General features: G+C 38.7%; 1 protein-coding gene across 1 annotated transcript in view; it reads right to left on the bottom strand.

Moving 5' to 3' along the window:
• Positions 1-243: 243 nt before the first annotated feature.
• Positions 244-23,389, bottom strand: part of ERP44 (endoplasmic reticulum protein 44) — a 119,674-nt gene continuing 96,528 nt past the window's right edge. The window contains exons 11-12 of the mRNA XM_003820636.4: positions 2,770-2,872; positions 244-822 (exon numbers count right to left, since the gene is read on the bottom strand). Of these exons, the coding sequence (XP_003820684.1) occupies positions 721-822; positions 2,770-2,872 (205 nt within the window). The 3' untranslated portion in view covers positions 244-720. The remainder of the gene's footprint in view (positions 823-2,769; positions 2,873-23,389) is intronic.

Here is a 23,389-nt window from a genome sequence, read left to right as displayed (position 1 = left end):
TAGGTATAATTCATTCAAAGTTTTAAATGCCATCCATATGCCACATTTTTAGACAAACACAGAAGCTTAATAATACTTTTCATTTTCTTTTTCTTGGTTCATAAGGACAATTCCTGCCAAATGTTCTGTCTTATGACTCTCCTCCACTTCAAAGTATGTTTAAGTTACACATTAAGAATCCAAAAAAATACCACTATGGAATTTTCATAAGCAATATCCAACCAATCAGTAAAACACAGTACACAGTGTGAAAATTTTAATTTATTCCCCTCCCAAGTATCCAGAATGTATATCTCTTTAGCTTTGAGAAATGAGATACTGAAAATACCAACAGAATTGATCATATGAAAGAAAGAAAAGCACATACGACACAGGAAACATCCCTAAGTCCTCCCTACCCTAGTAGTGCAAGTTAATGGTAAGTTTCTGGCAATATCACCTTTCACTTGATTTATAAAACTTTTACAGGACAGATTTAAAGTGGAGATAGGCCTCTGATTTTTATTTTTAAATCCTAGCAGGTTTTTTTTTTTTTTTAAGAGGCTACTATATTAAATGACAATGCATTTTGAGTCGGGGAGAAAAAAATTAAAAACCCAAAATTTCTTTCTGTTTATTCAAAATAAAAATACACATAGAATTATGAAAATATAGGTTTACTATTTCCACCACGTAGGTTGATGCTGCTGTTGAAAGGCTTACAAACTGTTTTTCAAGTTTTTAAAGCTCATCTCGATCCCTCAATAGAGTATACCTATATTCACTGGGTGCTAGTTTCTGGAAGGAGCTCTCAGGTGGACTGCTTGCTACATCTTGGGCTTGCTACAAAAGAAAGAATAAAACATTTTTATACCAATATAGTTTATGGTGCTATAATATTTTAATAAGTGTATTCGATGAATAGTAGTTCCCCTATAATTATTTGCTTATTAATCAATAAAAGCAACTGTGTGCCAAAGCAAGATATTTAAATGTGAAATCTTGCTTTCCTCATTTCAAATGCTCTTATTGAGATTCTCCAGGGCAGGGTTGCCACAGGGCCATTAACTGTGGGCTTGTTTTACATTTGCTGAGGTGTGGTGGAAGGGACCAAAATACCTGACACCTGGGTGCTTTCCTAGACTAGTCGACAGAGACAGCACAACCCTAGGTTGGCCCAAACCCTTCCCTTCTGCACGTGACTGCTAAGAGAATTAACGGCATCCACTCTGTAGATATTATCTTAGTTATCAATTACCAGGATACCAGAAATTATTACAACTTAGTTGAAATAAAGAGGAAAGCAAACACTTCAATGCTGAAAGAAATTAATTTCTGTAGTATTTTACTTGTGTACCAAGAGCAGACAAAAATACACAGTGAAACGAGCTATTTCCAAGAATTTTAAAGAAAAGGCAGTGCAGTCTATCCTCTATTTCCAAATTGTGACCTCAAGAGCAGGCCTGATTGTTCTCCTCATTTTAATATCCCCTGTAGTTGACACAGGCACACAGTGCATATATTACATACTATATGTAATGGCACATTAATTCTAACAGGAAGCAATGTGTCTACAAACTTATCATTTGACTTAATCATGTTCCTCTTTCCCAATACATTTTTAATTTTTTCAGTGAGATATATGTTTGGATTAAGCTGAAATTAATTATATTACTATAAAACAAACATTTATTTGGTGCCCTCTGTTAGTACACAAAGATGAACAAATATAAGTTCACTGTCTAATGAGGAAATTGAAACAAATCAGGATAATACAATAACGGTAAATGACATCTTTTCCTAATCTGATAAAATACTATGCAGGCCTTCTTTTCTGAGGAAAATAATCACCTTTGGGTTATAGCCAACAAGTTTGCCTCCTATAGTTGTTAATTATCAAAAATCTGACCTAATTTTTAAAGGAAAAAGCATGTTGTTGGATTCCTATAGGGAATTCTTGCCTCTGAACCTAATCTCACTCTTAAATAAGGTAAAGAAAAACTCAGTTTTTATTTTCCTCTTATAAATAGAGGTTTTATAGGCAAAATAATGGATTTAAGTTCTGAGCATATGAAATAGAGGGTTTTGGTACATATCTTCCCTCTCGGTATCATGGTAATAGGCATGATAGAAATCATAATCTATCAAAATGCAAACTTAGGGCTGTTTAGTACAGTAGGAACATAGAAATTACTTGTAACAGAAGTTACAAGGTGGAAACAGTAAAATTCTCAGGTAAAAAAAAACATAAAAGAACATAAAATTTTGATAAAACAGTTGTCAAGTATTCTAAATCACAAATGGGAAAGCTGCATTAAACTGTAAGGTTTTGAGCATTATGAATAGTGTATTTGTGAAGGCTCTTAGAATGATTTAGCAAGAATAACAAATCATTACTTTCTTTATAGTGTGGTCAATCTTCCAGCCACAGAGGAAGGCTTGGATAGTTACTGGAATCCACTGATTTCTTCACTGATTTATCTGCTTTAGATTCCTATTTCCTATTCCCATTTGAAGCCAACTATATTTAACTGTTATAGCCATATTCCACAGAGGTCACATCAGAACACTTTTATACGATCAAGAAACTACGTTATAATATTCTTTCAACTTTTCTGAAGACCTAAAGCTTTAAAAATTAATTTAAAAGGGTAATTTCTACTCAGAATTTCTCTACACAAATATTCAGAAGCTGAAGCTCAAGCTGATGCAAGAACTTCAGACCCTCTTTGAGGCTAACTGAAAAAGGGAAAAAAAGAGTTCCCATTGAAAAATAAACAGGAGTCCTACCTCTCCTGGGGCTGTATCAGTTGGGTCAGGTCCATGATGGAATTCTCTGTGCAGTTTTCCAGAATGTAAGTCAAATACGAATTGCTTGAGTTTCCCAGGAATTCTAAAACCAGAGTCAAATAAAATGTAAACTGTTAAAATGGACTTATCTCTATTTTACCAACTTCACAGTATTAAAAAAACTTTTGCTAACCTATAGTCCCACCATCCTACCACAACTATTGCAGGCCAGGTATGTGTGAAACATTTTTACACAGTTGTAAGCATAGTATCCAGATACTCAGTTTTGTATTCTAATTCCTGTACTTGTTTCATGGAAAATTTTCCATGCTTATCATTAAGGCACATTATAGTCTATCAAGATGCTGTACCCCAAATTAACCATTTTTTATTAATGGGCACTTTATATATTTTCCTAAATTACATATATGTAACTAAAAAAAAACTTTGTTCTGCAACATCACACTAAAAATAACAGGGCTCAAGGGAAAAATAGTTAGGGGCTAACCACTGAAAACTATGCAGCTTTGTGCTGCATACTACCAAAGCACTACTACGAACCTATAACAAAAATATTAGCACCATCCAATGTCCACCACCATTTAAACCTAGTGTCAACCAGGTGATCCTCTGCAGCCTTAACGTAAAGCTTGTGAGCCTACTTTTGAGGTTCGGGTCCTTAAGGGCCTTCACTAGACAGTAAAACCAATTTCATCAAATTAACCTGAACCAGGGCATAGCATTTTCATGTTTTTTTTCCTAAACATAGAGGCAAATGTCTTCATAACGTCTTCAAACCACACATGCAACTTCACTGGATAGCTTAATATTGTGAAAAGCAAAGCACTTCTCAAGATCATTAAACTAGCTTTTATTTACACTAACAAGGGGACTTCCCCAGGATTTTCAGTTGTTTTGTTTTGGAGGTCTTCATATACCCCTGCGGCATTCTCTTTACGAAAAAGCTTATTCTGACGGCTTCAGGATATTCTGAGGATAATGATATATAAACTGACACAACTTCACTTTCTATGGACACTATTCTCTTAATTACCAATCATGTATGAGCAAATCTGCAGCACAGAAGCAATGCACTGTAGCAGACACCACCATACTGAGCTAAGCAAATTTATGTACCAGGCTTTCTTCTTTGTAATATTTCCTTGAGTTATATACAATAAAGTAGGATTACTGGGTTAACAAATAAGAGCTTTTGACCAAGTGTGAGCAAATTATACCTATAAAACATCAGTTGGTTTTTACTATCTGTCTACCTGTTTGTTCTTTAAAGTCTTGCCAAGCATGTCTTTTTTAAATTAAAATTGGTTTTGCTAATTTGATAAGTAAAAGATACCTGCATTTTAATTTACATTTCTTCACAAATTAAGCATTTTTTTCATTGCTTGTCTGAATTTATATCTCTGCTCATACGAATTGTCTGCCTTCTGAGATCTTGGTGCTTTAAAAAATTAATTATATATTTTAAATAGAAACACTTTTTCATTCTGTTACAAGAATTAAAATGCAGGTCCATATACACTTTAATTCCTTGGGTAGAATTGATTGACTTTTAAAATCATTATTTTTTTGGTAGCAAACAATAGCTGGCTTGTAGTTAATATTACCAGTTTCTTTTTCTTCTTATCCTCTCTTGAGGTCCCGGAAGTGCTGTTTCTTCCCTTCAATAACTCCCACTGAGATGTACCAACCAATAACTTCATTGTATACCCATTTTGGCTCCCCACTAGCTCCAATGCAACAGAGACCAGCAGGTGCCAAATGCACAGTTTACAAATACAAATGACTGTCAGGTAGCTGTATTGACAGAATGCCTCTGAAAGGTTCTCTGGTGCTGAAGTAATTGCACATGCACCAGAGATAAACATTGAGAGGAGATCAATTTAAATTTAATCTGACATCATCTACTGTCACCCACAGCAAGTGCTAAAATATATCCATTCAATCCATAGCATTGCAAATGGGGTCTATAATGTTTAAGATAAAGCCTCTGCTAGTTTGTTTTATGAGGTCCAAAGATTATCACAACTAATACAGTGTGAACTGCTTCTGCTAGTCAAGAAATAATTTATGATTAAATCTTAAATGTGAGAAATTCATGAAAACACTCAAAACACATTTTTCCAAGCTGATTTTTTTCCACTGTCAACAGATGAAAGAATGTGTGCAAAAGGAAAAGACGAGAGACAGGATGAATCTGAACTGATGCAGTAGAAAAATAGATTATAAAAGAGCTCTTATCTAGCTTGTGGCCAGAAACTATCCATCATTATTAAGAAGTAACATTCAGTGAATCAACACTAAATTGTCAAGAAAACAGACTACGTGGTAATCTCCTAAACAGGAAAATAAATGGGCCCTTGCCATAATAAATAAAATTATGTATATCACGCTTTAGGGCAAAATTGTTCTAATTAGAACACCTAAGTGTTTCCCATCCTCCAGTTACTTTTTTGTTTATTTACAATTCTTTATTTTTAGGTGACACAAAATTTTGACATAGTGAAATGCACAAATGTTAAGTGTATGAACAAACTTTGACAAATGAATACAAGGTAATACGTATTTTTATTTCTTAAAATTTACATACAGCAGAATTCACTTTTTTAGGCTTAAGTTTTATGAGTTTTAACATGTGCATAGCATTTTGCTACCAGCTCCTTAAATCAGGTACAGAACAATTCCAACACCCTTTTTAAGTCAGACTCTTCCATTTCCCATAATCCCTGGCAACTGTTGACCTTCTATGATGTCATTTCTAGAAAATCATACAACATGTAATTATAAGAATGGCTTTTTTTTTTTCACTTGGCATATTGCATTTGGGATTCAGCCATTTTTGTATGTATAAAAAGATCTGTTCCTGTACCCATTGCTGAATAGTATTTCCCATTGAGTAGATACACAATTAGTTTATCCATTCAAGGACATTCAAGTTCTTTCCAGATTTTGGTGATTATGAACAATACTGCTACAAACATTTGTGCACAAGTTTTTGTGAACTTTGTCTAGAACAAATGCCAGGTTATATGGTAGGTATATGTCTTACTTTTGAAGAAACTGCCAAACTGTTTTCTAGAGTGGCTGTATCATGTTGTAATCCACCAGCAATGTATGAAACTTCCAGTTGTTCCACATCCTCATGAATACCTTGTATTATCAGTATTTTAATTTAGGCATTCTAAAAAATATATACTAATGATGTTGAGCACCTTTCACATGTGTTTATCTGCCATCCCTATATCTTCTTTACATTCTATCAGTATCTTTCACGGAACAAAAGTTTTTAATTTGATGAAGACCAATTTATAAATGATTTCCTTTTATGGATAGTGCTTTTGATACTGTAAGAACTCTCTGTGAAACCCCAGGTCATAAAGAGTTTCTCCTATGTTCGTTTCTAAGAGTTTTCTAGTTTTATCTTACATATAGGTACATGATAAATTCTAAGTTAATTTTTCATAGAAGGAAATTCTTTTTTGGTATGAGGACATTCAGTTAGTCTAGCACCATCTGTTGAAAAGACTATTCTTTCTCCACTGAATTGCCTTAGCACCTTTAAAAAAATCTATTACTGGGATTACCCTTCCAAGATGGCCGAATAGGAACAGCTCCAATCTGCAGCTCCCAGTGTGATCAACGCAGAAGACGGGTGATTTCTGCATTTCAAACTGAGGTACCTGGTTCATCTCACTGGGACTGGTTGGACAGTGGATGCAGCCCATGGAGGGCGAGCCGAAGCAGGGTGGGGCATTGCCTCACCCAGGAAGCGCAAGGGATTGGGGGATTTACCTTTCCTAGCCAAGGGAAGCCATGACAGACTGTACCGGAAAAAACAGGACATTCCCACCCAAATACTGCGCTTTTCCAATGATCTTAGCAAACGGCACACCAGGAGATTATATCCCACACCTGGCTCAGTGGCTCCCACGCCCACAGAGCCTTGCTCACTGCTAGCTAGCGCAGCAGTCCGAGATGGAACTGCGAGGTGGCAGCCTGGCTGGAGGAGGGGTGCCTGCCATTGCTGAGGCTTGACTAGGTAAACAAAGCGGCCAGGAATCTCGAACTGGGTGGAGCCCACCGCAGCTCAACAAGGCCTGCTGGCCTCTGTAGACTCCACCTCTGGGGGCAGGGCATAGCTGAACAAAAGGCAGCAGAAACTTCTGCAGACTTAAACGTCCCTGTCTGACAGCTCTGAAGAGAGCAGTGGTTCTCCCAGCATGTTTGAGCTCTGCGAACAGGCAGACTGCCTCCTCAAGTGGGTCCCTGACCCCTGTGTAGCCTAACTGGGAGACATCTCCCAGTAGGAGCCGACTAACACCTCATACAGCTGGGTGCCCCTCTGAGATGAAGCTTCCAGAGAAAGGATTAGGCAGCAATAATTGCCCTTCTGCAATATTTGCTGTTGTGATACCCAGGCAAACAGGGTCTGGAGTGGACCTCCAGCAAACTCCAACAGACTTGCAGGTGAAGGACCTGACTGTTAGTAGGAAAACTAACAAACAGAAAGGAATAGCACCAACATCAACAAAAAGGACATTCACACAAAAACCCCATCTGTAGGTCACCATCATCAAAGGCCAAAGGTAGATAAAACCACAAAGATGGGGAGAAACCAGAGCAGAAAAGCTGAAAATTCTGAAAACCAAAGCACCTCTTCTCCTCCAAAGGATCACAGCTCCTCGCCAGCAATGGAACAAAGCAGGAAAGTTGACAGAAGTAGGCTTCAGAAGGTCGGTAATAAAAAACTTCTCCAAGTTAAAGGAGGATGTTCGAACCCATCACAAGGAAGCCAAAAACCTTGAAAAAAGATGAATGGCTAACTAGAATAAACAGTGTAGAGAAGACTTTAAATGACCTGATGGAGCTGAAAACCATGGCACGAGAACTATGTGACACATGCACAAGCTACAGTAGCCGATTCAATCCAGTGGAAGAAAGGGTATCAGTGATTGAAGATCAAATGAATGAAATAAAGTGAGAAGGTTAGAGAAAAAAGAGTAAAAAGAGACAAAGCCTCCAAGAAATATGGGACTACGTGAAAAGACCAAATCTACATATGACTGGTGTACCTGAAAGTGATGGGGAGAATGGAACCAGGCTGGAAAACACTCTTCAGGATATTATCCAGGAGAACTTCCCAAACCTAGCAAGGCAGGCCAACATTCAAATTCAGGAAATACAGAGAACACCACAAAGATACTCCTCGACAAGAGCAACCCCAAGACACATAATTGTCAGATTCACCAAAGTTGAAGGAAAAAATGTTAAGGGCAGCCAGAGAGAAAGGTCGGGTTACCCACAAAGGGAAGCCCATCAGACTAACAGCGGATATCTCGGCAGAAACTCTGCAAGCCAGAAGAGAGTAGGGGCCAATATTCAACATTCTCAAAGAAAAGAATTTTCAACACCGAATTTCATATCCAGCCAAACTAAGCTTCATAAGTGAAGGAGAAATAAAATCCTTTACAGACAAGCAAATGCTGAGAGATTTTGTCACCACCAGGCCTGCCTTACAAGAGCTCCTGAAGGAAGTACTAAACATGGAAAGGAACAACCAGTACCAGCCACTGCAAAAACATGCCAAAGTGTAAAGACCATTGATGCTAGGAAGAAACTGCATCAACTAATGAGCAAAATAACCAGCTAACCTCATAATGACAGGATCAAATTCACACCTAACAATATTAACCTTAAACGTAAATGGGCTAAATGCCCCAATTAAAAGACACAGACTGGCAAATTGGATAAAGAGTCAAGACTCATCAGTGTGCTGTATTCAGGAGACCCATCTCACGTGCAGAGACACACATAGGCTCAAAATAAAGGGATGGAGGAAGATCTACCAAGAAAATGGAAAGCAAAAAAAAAGCAGGGGTTGCAATCCTAATCTCTTATAAAACAGACTTTAAACCAACAAAGATCAAAAGAGACAAAGAAGGCCATTACATAATGGTAAAGGGATCAAATCAACAAGAAGAGCTAACTATCCTAAATACATATGCACCCAGTACGGGAGCACCCAGATTCATAAAGCAAGTCCTTAGAGACCTACAAAGAGACTTAGACTCCCACACAATAATAATGGGAGGCTTTAACACCCCACTGTCAATATTAGACAGATCAATGAGATACAAGGTTAACATGGATATCCAGCACTTGAACTCAGCTCCACACCAAGCTGACCTAATAGACATCTACAGAACTCTCCACCCCAAATCAACAGAATATACATTCTTCTCAGCACCACATCACACTTATTCCAAAACTGACCACATAGTTGGAAGTAAAGCACTCCTCAGCAAATATAAAAGAACAGAAATCACAGCAAACTGTCTCTCAGACCACAGTGCAATTAAATTAGAACTCAGGATTAAGAAATTCACTCAAAACCACACAACTAAATGGAAACTTAACAACCTGCTCCTGAATGACTACTGGGTAAATCACAAAATGAAGGCAGAAATAAAGATGTTCTTTGAAACCAATGAGAACAAAGACAGTGTACCAGGGTCTCTGGGAAACATTTAAAGCAGTCCGTAGAGGGAAATTTATAGCACTAAATGCCCATAAGAGAAAGCAGGAAAGATCTAAAATTGATACCCTACCATCACAATTAAAATAACTAGAGAAGCAAGAGCAAACTAATTCAAAAGCTAGCAGAAGGCAAGAAATAACTAAGATCAGAGCAGAAATGAAGGAGATAGAGACACAAAAACCCCTTCAAAAAATCAATGAATCCAGGAGCTGGTTTTTTGAAAAGATCAACAAAATTGATAGACCGCTAGCAAGACTAATAAAGAAGAAAAGAGAGAAGAATCAAATAGATGCAATAAAAAATGATAAAGGGGATATCACCACCGATCCCACAGAAATACAAATTACCATCAGAGAATACTATAAACACCTCTACGCTAATAAACTAGAAAACCTAGAAGAAATGGATAAATTCCTGGATGCATACACCCTCCCAAGGCTAAACCAGGAAGACGTTGAATCCCTGAATAGACCAATAACAGGCTCTGAAATTGAGGCAATAATTAACAGGCTACCAACCAAAAAAAGTCCAGGACCAGACGGATTCACAGACGAATTCTACCAGAGGTACAAAGAGGAGCTGGTACCATTCCTTCTGAAACTATTCCAATCAATAGAAAAAGAGGGAATCCTCCCTAACTCATTTTATGAGGCCAGCATCATCCGGATACCAAAGCCTGGCAGAGACACAACAAAAAAAGAGAATTTAGACCAGTAACCCTGATGAACATGGATGCAAAAATCCTCAATAAAACACTGGTAAACCAAATCCAGCAGCACATTAAAAAGCTTATCCACCAAGATCAAGTGGGCTTCATCCCTGGGATGCAAGGCTGGTTCAACATATGCAAATCAATAAACGTAATCCATCACATAAACAGAACCAAAGACAAAAACCACATGATTATCTCAATAGATGCAGAAAAGGCCTTTGACAAAATTCAACAGCCCTTCATGCTACAAACTCTCAATAAACTAGGTATTGATGGAACGTATCTCTAAATAATGAGAGCTATTTATGACAAACCCACAGCCAATATCATATTGAATGGGCAAAAACTGGAAGCATTCCCTTTGAAAACTGGCACAAGACAGGGATGCCCTCTCTCACCACTCCTATTCAACATAGTGTTGGAAGTTCTGGCCACGGCAATCAGGCAGGAGAAAGAAATAAAGGGTATTCAATTAGGAAAAGAGGAAGTCAAACTGTCCCTGTTTACAGATGACATGATTATATATTTAGAAAACCCCATCGTCTCAGTCCAAAATCTCCTTAAGCTGATAAGCAACTTCAGCAAAGTCTTGGGATACAAAATCAATGTGCAAAAATCACAAGCATTCTTATACACCAGTAACAGACAGACAGCCAAATCATGAGTGAACTCCCATTCACAACTGCTACAAAGAGAATAAAATACCTAGGAATCCAACTTACAAGGGATGTGAAGGACCTCTTCAAGGAGAACTACAAACCACTGCTCAATGAATTAAAAGAGGACGCAAACAAATGGAAGAACATTCCATGCTCATGGATAGGAAGAATCAATATCATAAAAATGGCCATACTGCCCAAGGTAATTTATAGATTCAATGCCATCCCCATCAAGTTACCAGTGACTTTCTTCACAGAATTGGAAAAATTACTTTAAAATTCATATGGAACCAAAAAAGAGCCCCATTGCCAATTCAATCCTAAGCAAAAGGAAGAAAGCTGGAGGCATCACGCTACCTGACTTCAAACTATACTACAAGGCTACAGGAACCAAAACAGCATGGTCCTGGTACCATGGTACAGAGAGATAGACCAATGGAACAGAACAGAGGCCTCAGAAATAACACCATACATCTACAACCATCTGATCTTTGACAAACCTGACAAACACAAGAAATGGGGAAAGGATTCGCTATTTAATAAATGGTGCTGGGAAAACTGGCTAGCCATATATAGAAAGCTGAAACTGGATCCCTTCCTTACACCATATACAAAAATTAATTCAAGATGGATTAAAGACTTAAATGTTAGATCTAAAACCATAAAAACCCTAGAAGAAAACCTAGGCAATACCATTCAGGACATAGGCATGGGCAAGGACTTTATGGCTCAAACACCAAAAGCAATGGCAACAAAAGCCAAAATTGACAAATGGGATCTAATTAACTAAAGAGCTTCTGCACAGCAAAAGAAACTACCATCAGAGTGAACAGGCAACCTTAAGAATGGGAGAAAATTTTTCCAATCTACCCATCTGACAAAGGGGTAATAACCAGAATCTACAAAGAACTTAAACAAATTTACAACAAAAAACCCCATCAAAAGTGGGGAAAGGATATGAACAGACAGGTCTCAAAAGAAGGTATTTATGCAGCCAACAGGCACATGAAAAAATGCTCATCATCACTGGCCATCAGAGAAATGCAAATCAAAACCACAATGAGATGCCATCTCACACCAGTTAGAATGGCAATCATTAAGTCAGGAAACAACAGGTGCTGGAGAGGATGTGGAGAAATAGGAACGCTTTTACACTGTTGGTGGGAGTGTAAACTAGTTCAACCATTGTGGAAGACAGTGTGGCAATTCCTCCAGGATCTAGAACTAGAAATACCATTTGACCCAGCCATCCCATTACTGGGTATATACCCAAAGCATTATAAATCATGCTATTATAAAGACACATGCACACATATGTTAATTGCGGCACTATTCACAATAGCAAAGACTTGGAACCAAACAAAATGTCCATCAGTGATAGACTGGATTAAGAAAGTGTGGCTCATATACACCATGGAATACTATGCAGCCACAAAAAATGATGAGTTCATGTCCTTTGTAGGGATATGGATGAAGCTGGAAACCATCATTCTGAGCAAACTATCCCAAGAACAGAAAACCAAACACTGCATGTTCTCACTCACAGGTGGGAAATGAACAATGACAACACTTGGACATGGGGCAGGGAACATCACACACCGGGGCCTGGTGTGGGGTGAGGGGAGAGGGGAGGGATAGCATTAGGAGAAATACCTAACGTAAATGACGAGTTAATGGGTGCAGCAAACCAACATGGCATACATATACATAAGTAACAAACCTGCACGTTGTGCACATGTACCCTAGAACTTAAAAAAGTACAATAAAAAAAAAAATCTATTACCATACTTGTATGTCTATTTCTAGACTCTCTCTCTTCCATGGCTCTATGTACCTACTCTTTCACCTATACTACACTGTATTAATTACCTTAGATTTATATTGTGTCTTAAAACTAGGTAATGTGAGTCCTCCAACTTTGTTTCTTTTTCAAAACAGTTTTAGCTATTCTGGTTTAACCTTTCCATATAAATTTTAGAATCTGGTTGTCTATATCTACAATGAATCTAGCTGAGATTTTGACTGGGATCACATTAAATTTATAGGTCAATTTGACTGTATCGAGTGTTGTAATCCATCAACACAGTATGCTTCCTCGTTTATTTTGGTTGTCTTGGATTTCCTTCAGCAGCATTTTGTAACTTTCAACATACAGATTCTGCACATGTTTTGTTTGATTTATACCTAGGTAGTTTTTTTTCCCCCCTCCTTTTGGAGCTACTATAAATGGAACTTAAAAAAAAATCCTGGTTTCCAATTGTTCATTGTCTTTGTATAGAAATAAAAGTGATGTTTTAAAAAGTTAACCTGTATACTGCTCAAATCACTTAGTAGTTCTAGGAGCTTTTTAATAATTTGTTGGTAATTTCTATACAGATAATCATGTTATATACAAAGAAAGTTAGTTTTATTTATTCCTTTCAGGTCTGAATGCCTTTCATTTATTTTCTTGTTCTATTGTACTTGCCAGGATTTCCAGTAAAATACTAAAAGAAGTGGTGAGATTGAACATCTTTGCCTAGTTCTCTATCGTACAGGAAAAGCATTTGGTCCTTTATCATTAGATATGACATTAGCTGTAGGTCCTTTATAGATGCCCTTTGAAAGACTGAAGTTTCCTTTTTTAAAAATCTCCCCAATCCCCATAACCCCCAGCCTCTGGTAACAACCATTCTACTCTCCACCTCTATGAGTTCAACTTTTAATATTCTGCATATGAGTGAGATCATGCAGTATTTGTCTTTCTGTGCTTGGCTTCTTATTCCACTTAACATACTGTTCACTCCTGGTTCATTCATGTTGTTACAAATGACAGGATCTCATTTTTTTAAAGGCTAAATAGTATCCCATTGTGTATATATAGCACATTTTCTTTATCCATTCATCTGTAGACAGACACTTAGATTGATTCCGTATCTTGCCTATTGTGAATAATGCTGCAATGAACATAGGAGTGCAGATATTTCTTCAACAGATTGATTTCCTATCTTTTGGATAGATACCCAGTAGTGGGATTGCTGGATCATAGGGTAGTTCTATTTTTTTTTTTTTTTTTTTTTGAGTAAACTCCATACTGTTTTCCATAATGACTAATCTACATTTCCACCAACAGTGTGCAAGGGTTCCCTTTTTTCACACATCCTCACCACCACTTTTGTCTCTTTTATAATAGTCATCTTCTATGGTTTGCATATGGTTGGTCTCCACCAAACCTCATTTTGAAATTTTATCCCCAACATGGAGGTGCTGGTAGGTGGTGCCTAATCAGAGGTATTTGGGTCACGGAGGCAGATCCCTCATGAATGGCTTGGTGCCACCCTCATGGTAGTTGAGTTCTAGCTCTAGTGAGATAGGATTAGTTTTGCTGGGATTGAATTAGATCCTGTGAGAGTGAGTTGTTACAAAGCCAGGACGCCCCTCAGCTTTGGTCCCTCTTTGCATGTGCCCACTTCCACTTTTAGTTTCTCTGCCACGTTTTAAGGCAGCATAAAAGCCCTCACCAGAAGCTACACAGATGCAGGTGTCATGCTTCTTGTACAGCCTGTAGAACCATAAGCTAAATAAACCTCTTTTCTTTATAAATTACCCAGCCTCAGGTATTCCTTTATAGCAAGACAAAACAAAGACACCATTATTCTTTTTTTTTTCCCCATTGGTTATTGGGGTACAGGTGGTATTTGGTTACATTAGTAAGTTCTTTAGTGGTGACTTGTGAGATTTTGGTGCACCCATCACCAGAGCAGTATACACTACACCCTATTTGTAGTCTTTTATCCCTCACCCACCTCCCACCCTTCCTCACAAGTCCCCAAAGTCCATTGTTTTATTCTTAAGCCTTTGTGTCCTCATAGCTTAGCTCCCACATATCAGTAAGAACATACAATGTTTGGTTTTCCATTCCTGAGTTGCTTCACTTAGAATAATAGTCTCCAGTCTCATCCAGATCACTGTAAATTGCTGTTCATTCCTTTTTATGGCTGAGCAGTATTCCATCATGTATATATATATATATACACACACACACATATATGTATATGTACACATACACACGTATGTATATGTGTGTGTGTGTGTGTATATATATATATATATATGCACATATACACACACCACAGTTTCTTTATCGACTTGTTGACTGATGGGCATTTGGGTTGGTTCCATGATCTTGCAATTGTGAATTGTGCTGCTATAAACATGCGTGCGAAGTATCTTTTTCATATAATGACTTCCTTTCCTCTGGGTAGATACCCAGTAGCGGGATTGCTGTATCAAATGGTAGTTCTACTTTCAGTTCTTAAAGGAATCTCCACACTGTTTTCCACAGCGGCTGTACTAGTTTACATTGCCACCAGCAGTGTTGCCTGATCACCACATCCACGCCAACATCTACTTTTTAAAAATTTTTTATTATGGCCATTCTTGCAGAAATAAGGTGATATTGCATTGTAGTTTTTATTTGCATTTCCCTGATCATTAGTGATGTTTAGCATTTTTTTAACAAAATTTTTATTTAATAAATGGTTACAATCGCAGTGCCAAAAATACATTAACATTTAACAATTTCACTGAAAGGAAGAAACTGTAGAATGCAGTTTCAGAAAGCTATTTTAAGTTATGTCTAAAACGCAAAGGCAGGCTCTATATGCTTTACCAAATTTATCCCTTCCCGAACAAAATTTCTGTTATTTGGGCAAATCCTTAAACCATGGTTTAAACCGTAATGGTTACAAACCACAAATGCATCCATCCAAAGACTGTGAAACCATTTTCATCCGGTCAGTGGCAAAACTGTTGAAAGGGCAATAGTTGAAGCTATTGGGTTTTATACAGTGTGAACTGTTGATATATATTCCTACCAGGACTAAAACACAGCACACTTTGCAGGCATGGCTGACTCACAAAGGTTGTAACAAACAAGAACTGCTCTTTACTCGACACCACAGCTCAGAGGCCACCGAGAAGCACAAGCGACTGACAGCTCCTCTGCTTACAAAAGAATGAAACCCAAAGTGGGTGTCGTTCTCACAGCACTGAAAGTGCTTCAGGACTTGCACTGATCCAATACTAACTTTCTTCCCTATTTTACACACATTTTTCTACTGTCCAATGGAAGTCATTTTCTGTTTTGGCTAAACAACAAATACTAGTGTCTAACAGGAATGGTTAAAATCCGTGAGAATTCTGCTTAATTTAAGACATGATCACTAGTTTCTTTAGAATGGTTTCTGTGTGTTTCTATGTCACCCTCGGGGTCATTTACACATTTCTGGGATACCCTCGCTCGTCCACGGAGGCCTGGTGCACGCAGTGACTCATTCTGCCTCTTCCCTGTTCTCAGGATCTGTCCCTGAACCTTCTGCCTTGCAGTTCCTCCCGCTTCCACCACACGCGAGCTCCCGGATCATACAGCTGCAAGGCCGGCCGGTCCTCGTTTGCCAGTCGCTCCTTTCTGGGTGCCGGACCGTCAACACACCTCTGTGCTCTTCCTGGTCTCTCCACGGCCTCCCTCGGAGCCCCGCTGTCCCGGCTCCCCCATCTCTGCTAATCTTCACGCCTTCTGGAAAGCCAGTGAGGCTCGTGGTGAGCTCTGTGCCTCCTGCGGTCATCCACATGCTGTCTTTGTGCTTCAGATTCTTTTTCTTGAGATCTCTCCACATCCCTGTGCTCTTTGTCACTGCTGCTGTGTGACCTTAATCCTTACTTCTCTGCAATTTTCTTCGGTTTATCTCATTTTTTTTGCATCTCTTTTCTTTTTTCCTCTTCCCGCAAACGTTTCTTTTCTCTCTCCTCCTCCGTTCTTCTCGCTTCTCTTCTCGAATTCTCTGCTTTTCTAATTTTCTATTTTTAATATATTCCAAAATAGGTGTAGTTCTTCTAGCAATGAGCTCTCTTGTCTTCGCCTCCATCTCCCCCAGCAGTCTCAGGGTTGGCACTGGTCTTCTCTTCCTCCACACAGTAGGTTTCTAAAAAGTTTTTATATTCTGGATCTCAGGTCGGCGGCAAAGAACTGGAAGTAGTCGTGCGTGGGCAGCAGGCGCAGCTGCTCCTTGGTGAGGCCCGGGGCAGGAGGCGGATGACCGCCTGCGGGGAGCGCACGGCCGTTCCCACAGCGGTGGGGCGTGGACACAGCGCACCTGAGGCACAGTGTACCGCACTGGGAGGCCAGGGCTCCGCCCCCCCACCCCGTCCCCCGCCCCTCCCCCTCCGCTCAGGGCCGTCCTCTCGATGTTGATCATTTTTTCATATGTTTGTTGGCCATTTGTGTATCTTTTGAGAATTGTCTATTCATGTCCTTAGCCCACTTTTTGATGAGATTATTTGTTTTTTTCTTACTGATTTAAGTTCATTGTTGATTCTGGATGTTAGTCCTTTGTCAGACGTATAGATTGTGAAGATTTTCTCCCACTCCATGGGTTGTCAAAGACACCATTCTAATATCTTTGATGATTAGTGATGTTGAGCACTTTTTCATATACCTATTGGCCGCTTGTGTGTCTTATTTTGAGAAATGTTTATTCAGATGCCTTACCCATTTTCAATCAGGTTGTTTTCTTACTATTGATTTGTTTGGATTCTTTATATATTTTAAGTATTAACCCCTCATCAGATGTATGGTTTGCAAATCCTTTTTTCCATTCTGTAGGTTGTTTTTTTCACTTTGTAGATTTCCTTCACTGTGCAGAAACTTTTTAGTTTGACGTAATCCAATTTTTCTATTTTTGCTTTTATTGCCTGTGCTTTTGGGGTCATATCCAAAAATTTGTGGCCCACACTAATGTCATGAAGCTTTCCCTGTTTTCTTCAGTACTCTTAAAATTTCAGATCTTATGTTAATGTCTTTAATCTATTTTGAGATGATATTTGTATACGGGGCGAGATGAGGGTCTAATTTCATTCTTCTGCATGTAGATATCCAGTTTCCCCCCGCTTTTTCCAGCACCATTTATTGAAGAGACTCTCTTTTCTCTCTCTTTTTGGTGCTGGGAAAAGTGCACCTTTTTTGCACCTTTGTCAAAAATCAATTGACCATAACCAGGGTCTCTAGTTTGTTAGGATTTTGTTGAGGACTTTTGCATCTATGTTCATCAAGGATATTACCCTGTAATTTTCTTTTCTTGTAGTGTCCTAGTCTGACTTTAAATGTGTTTAAGAGTGTTCTCCCAGGCCGGTGCAGTGGCTCATGTCTCTAATCCCAGTGCTTTGGAAGGCCGTAAGTGGGAGGATCACTTCAGGCCAGGCCAGGAGCTTGAAACCAGCCTGGAAAACAGCAAGAATCCATCTCTATAAAAAGTAAAAAAAAAATTAGGTGGGCATGGTGGCACATGCCTGTAGTCCCACCTACTCGGGAGGCTTGAGGTGGGATTACTTGAGCCCAGGAATTTGAGGCTGCAGTGAGTTATGATTGCTCCACTGCACGCCAGCCTGAGTGATAAAGCAAGATCCTGTATCAAAAAAAAAAAAAAAACTTTCTCCCTTCTTCAATTTTTTGGTAGTTTTAGAAAGAATGGTCATCAGGTCCTGGGCTTTTCTTTGATGGTAGACTTTTCATTACTGATTCAATCTCTTATTTGTTATTGGTTGCTATTGGTCTGTTTAGATTTTCTGTTTCATGATTCCACCTTGGTAGATTGTATGTGCCTAGTGTTTTCTTCTACGTTATTAATTTGTTGACATAATTATTCATAGTAGCCTCTTATTCTTTTGTATTTCTGTGGTATCAGTTGTAATGTCTCCTCTTTCATTTCTTATTTTTTGAGACTTCTCTCTTTAATTCTAGCTAAAAGTTTTAAAATTTTATCTTTTTAAAAAACCAGCTATAGTTTTGTTGCTCTTTTCTATTGTTTTTCTAATCTCAATTTCATTTATTTCTTCTGATCTTTATTATTTTCTTCCTTCTACTAAATTTGGGCTTAGTTTGTTCTTTTTCTAGTTCCTTGAGATGTAATGTTAGGTTGAGATCTTTCTTGTTTTCTGATGTAGTTGTTTCTTGCTATAAAACTTCCTTCCTAAAACTATTTTTGCTGCTTCCCATAAGTTTTGTTTGGTATGTTGTATTTCCATTTCCATTTTTTAAAAGATAATTTAAAATTTCCCTTTTAAATTCTTCTTTGCTCCATTGGTTGTTCAGTAACATGTTTGATTTCTAGGTATTTGTGAATTTTCCAATTTACTCCCAGTTATTGATTTCTAGCTTCATACCATTGTGGTCAGAAAAGATATTTGATACAATTTTAATCTTCTTAAATTTGGTAAGACTTGTTTGTGGCCTAACATATGATCTATCCTGAAGAATGTTCCATGGGCACTTGAGAAGAATGTGTATCTTGCTTCAGTTGAATAGAATGTTCTATATAAGTCTGTTAGGTCCCTTTGAGCTAAAACTATTTAAGTCCAAAATTTCCCTATTTTTCTGTCTGGATGATGTGGCCCTTGCTGAAAAAGTAGCGTATTGAAGTCCCCTACTATTACTGTATTATAGTCTCCTTTCAGATCTATTAATATTTTCTTTATATATTTTGGTGTTCCAATGTTGCATGCAGATATATTTGTAATTATTATATCCTCTTGCTGAATTGATCTCTTTATATTTACATAATGACCTTGCTTTACAGTTTTTTACTTAAATGTTATATAATTATAGCTACCCTGCCCTCTTTTGGTTTCCATATGTCCCGAATATCTGTTTACCTCCCTTCACTTTTAGTCTACCTGTGTCTCTTATAGGTGAAGCGAATCTCTTGTAGGCAGTTTATAGTTGGGTATTGGCTTTTTATCCATTCAGCCAGTCTCTGTCTTTTGACTGGAGAATTTAAGACATTTACATTCAAAATAATTATTGATGGGTAAAGACTACTGCCATTTTGTTAATTGTTCACTGGTTGTTTTGTAGATCCTTTGTTGCTTTCTTCCTCTCTTCTTGTCTTCCTTTGTGATTAGGTGATTTTCTCTAGTGGTAGGCTTTATTCCTTAATTTTTATCTTTCGTGTATTTACTAAAGTTTTTTGCTTTGGGGTTACCATGAGATTTACATAAAATATAATTATAATAGGGTTTTTAAAATTTTTATTTTATTTTGTACATTTCTTCACTATGTCCTATGCTCATAACAGGCTATTTTAAGCTGATAAAAACTTTATTCACATAAAAAAAAAAAACTACACTTTTACTCTACCCTCCTCACATTTTAAATTTCTGGTGTCATAATTTACATCTTTTTATATTGTGTATCCCTAAAATTATTGTAGCTATTATTATTTTAATAGTTCTGTCTTTTATCCTTCATACCAAAGCTATAAGTGATTTATATACCACCATTACAGAATTATTCTGAATTTGACTGTATACTTACTTTCACCAGTGAGTTTTATACTTTCATGTTTTCATGTTAGTACTTACTGTCCTTTTCTTTCAACCTGAAGAACTCCCTTTTAGCATTCTTTTTAAGACAGGTCTGATGGTAATGAACTCCCTCAGCTTTTGTTCATCTGGGAAAGTCTTTAGCTCTCATTTCTGAAGGACAGCTTTGCCAGGTATTAATATACTATTGCTGGTTGGCAGTTTTCTTCCTTAAAGACTTTGAACATATCATCCCACTCTCTCCTGGTCTATAAGGATTCTGATGAGAAAACTGCTGCTAGCTGTACTGGAACTCCCCTTTATATGTTATTTGCTCTTCTCTTGCTGCTTTCAGAATCTTCTCTTGCTGCTTTCACAATCTTCCCTGTGTCCCTGATTTTCAACAGTTTACGTGTTGGTGTAGTCTTTGGACTAAATCTGATTGGAGTTCTTTGACTTTCCTGTACCTAGATACTTATAACTTTCCTCAGATTTGCAAAGCTTTTTTTATTTTAAATAAGCTTTCTACCTCTTTATTTCTCCTTTCTCCTTCATTTACTCCTATAACGTGAATATTTACTCTTTTGGTGCTGTCCCATTAATTCCATAAACTTTCTTCATTCTTTTTTTCTTCTGTATGTTTTCAAATAACCTGTATATTCAGGTTTAAATTCTTTCTTCTAATTGTTCAATTCTGTTGGTGATGCTATTACATTTTCTTTTCATTCATTGTGTTTTTCAGCTCTAGAATTTGTTTAATTTTTAAGAAATATATAATTTCAATCTCTCTGGTAAACTTCTCATTTTGGTAACTTGCTTTCCTGATTTCATTGAATTGTTTCTCAGTATTTTCTTGAAGTTCATGGATGTTACTTTTTAAAACAATTATTTTGAATTCTTTGTCAGGCAGTTCATACATCTCCATTTCTTTGGGTCAGCTTCTGGGAGATTATTGTGCTCTTTTGGTGATGTTATGTTTATGTCTCCTTGGTTTTTCATTTCTTGTTGCCTTACATTGATGTCTGGGCATTTGAAGATGTAGAGACTTACTCTAGTCTTTGACTGGCTTTGTCTGGGAAAGCCCTTCACTAGTCAGTCAATTCAGGGATTCTAGTCCAGCTGCCTGGTATGGTCCATAGGTTGGCTTGCTCATAAGAGTCTTCACACTGGCTGGCCTGGTGCCTGGGTCAGCAGGTGGGTGAGCTTGGTGCCTGGGTCCATGGAGTTAAGCCTGAAACTTGGGTCCACAGGAGTGGACCTGTTGTCTGGTTCTGTGGAATGGGCCTGCATCTAAGAGGGTGGGTCTGAAGCCTGGGTCCACTAGAGCTGACCTGGCACTGGGGTAGGCCTTGAGCCTGAGTCTGCAGGGGCCAGCCAGGCACTGGGATGAGCCTGGTGCCTGGGTCCACTGGGATAGGCTGAGTCTGTGGGAGTGGGCCTGGGTCAAGAGTCCACAGGGGCTGGCCTGGAGCCTGGGTCTGCAGAGGTAGTCCTGGAGCTTCCGTCCATGGAGACTGGCCTAGAACCAGGGCCTACTAGGGTGAACTTGGACTCTCTGTCTACTGGAGCAAACCTAGATCTTGGGTCCTTGGAACCTGCAGCTGACCTAGTGCTGGGGCAGGTGTGGAATCACGATCTATGGCAGCTTGTCTGGAGTGTAGGATCATGGTTGCTGGCCTGGTATCTGAAGCCACTGAGGCTGGCTGAAAGCCTAGGGCTTAGGAGTCTGGCTAGAGCCTGGGTCCACTTGTGTTGGCCTGGTGGCTGAGTGTGCAGGTGCTGGCCTGGGGGTCAGGTCTGCAAAGTCTAGCCTGGGTCCTGGGGCTTTAGGGGCCAGTCTGAAACCTGGATCCACAAGTGTAGTCCTAGAACTTGGGTCCATGGAGGCTGGTCCATCACTGGAGTCTACTAGGATAAGCCTGAACCCTGGGTCTGTGAGTGCTAGCCTCATGATCAGGGCTATGGGCAGCTGGTCTGGAGCCTGAAGCCACTGGGTTTGGCCTGGTGCTGGAATAGGTCCAGAGACTGAGTCTGCTGGGCAGGCCTCGGGCCTGCAGCTTTGGAATCCAGCCTGGGGCTTGGAGATCTCGCCTGGCACCAGGGTGGGACTAAATGCTCAGTCCATGGGTACCAGCCTGGAGTCTGGGGCCACAGAAGCCTTTCTGGCACTGGGTTTTACCAGGACAAGCCAAGTGTTAGGGTCTGAGGAAAAGTTCAGTGCTAACTTCCTTCTCCTTTCCCCACATGAAGGGTATCTCTCTCCATACTGTGCTGCCTGGGGTTGGGGGAGGGGTGGTGCAAGTAGCATAAAACTGTCCTTTTTAGCCTCTTCAATGCATCATTTCTTTACTACTCTCAGGTACTATTATCTCTGACCTGGTTTCCTTAGCTCTTGTGAAGGTATTTTTCTGCATGGATGTATGTTCAACTTGATGTTTCTGTGTGGAGACGAACATGGAAAGTCCTTTTCTGTCATCTTGCTGATGTCCATTGAGATTAACTTTCATAATCAACTCTTGACTAGATTACTGAACAGTCTCCTAGATTTTATTTTGACCCCCTCTAATCTATTTTCCAAATTGCAGCCAGAGTAATCTTTAAAAAACAATCTGATTATGTCACTCCCTGATTAAAACCTTTCATTGGCTCTTCATGGTTTTCAGGATAAAGTCAAAATTCCTTAACACAGCATGTAAGGACTTTCATGTGTTAGTTCTCTTGACCTCATCCCTCAGCATTCACCTTTCCATTTATATTCACCAACAGCCCTTGAACTTGTTCTTGCCAATGTCACCTTTCTCTAAGCCCCATCTCCTTCTCACGTCGGGATAAACTTCTACAAAACTTTATACCTACCTTGGGCATCAATATCGCCAGAAATCCTGGATCAGGTACTACTCTGTTGATCTCTGTCAGAGCACTTATCCCTTAATAAAACACAATTGCCTGTTAACCTGGTTGTCCCTTTCCTCTACTTGGTTATGAATTATTTGAGGGCAGGGACCCAGTCTCAGTAAAAACCCTTGGTTCTTAGCACAATGTCTGTCATACAGAAGAGATAGCAAAATATTTAATGAATTGATAGCTTGAATGGTATCTTTCTGAGCATAGATAAAGTAAGAACAACTAAGATTTCTCACTACTTTATGGTTTATAACATAATCATTATTTCTCATTAGTTTTTATAATAATCCCATTAGGTAGGTGGTATCATTAACCATTTTTTATATACGAAGAAACAAGAACAGAGGAGGTAAGTGACTTTCCCAAGGCTGGACTCAAATCTAGGCTTCCTAGGTAATTTTAGGATTGGGAATCTTCTACCAAACAACCACATCTCCACTGAAATATTTAGAA

This window comes from Pan paniscus, chromosome 11 (assembly GCF_029289425.2).
Source record: "Pan paniscus chromosome 11, NHGRI_mPanPan1-v2.0_pri, whole genome shotgun sequence".
NCBI lineage: Eukaryota > Metazoa > Chordata > Mammalia > Primates > Hominidae > Pan > Pan paniscus.
Note: the sequence above shows the minus strand (reverse complement) of the source record. Positions and strands in the feature narration are given on the sequence as shown.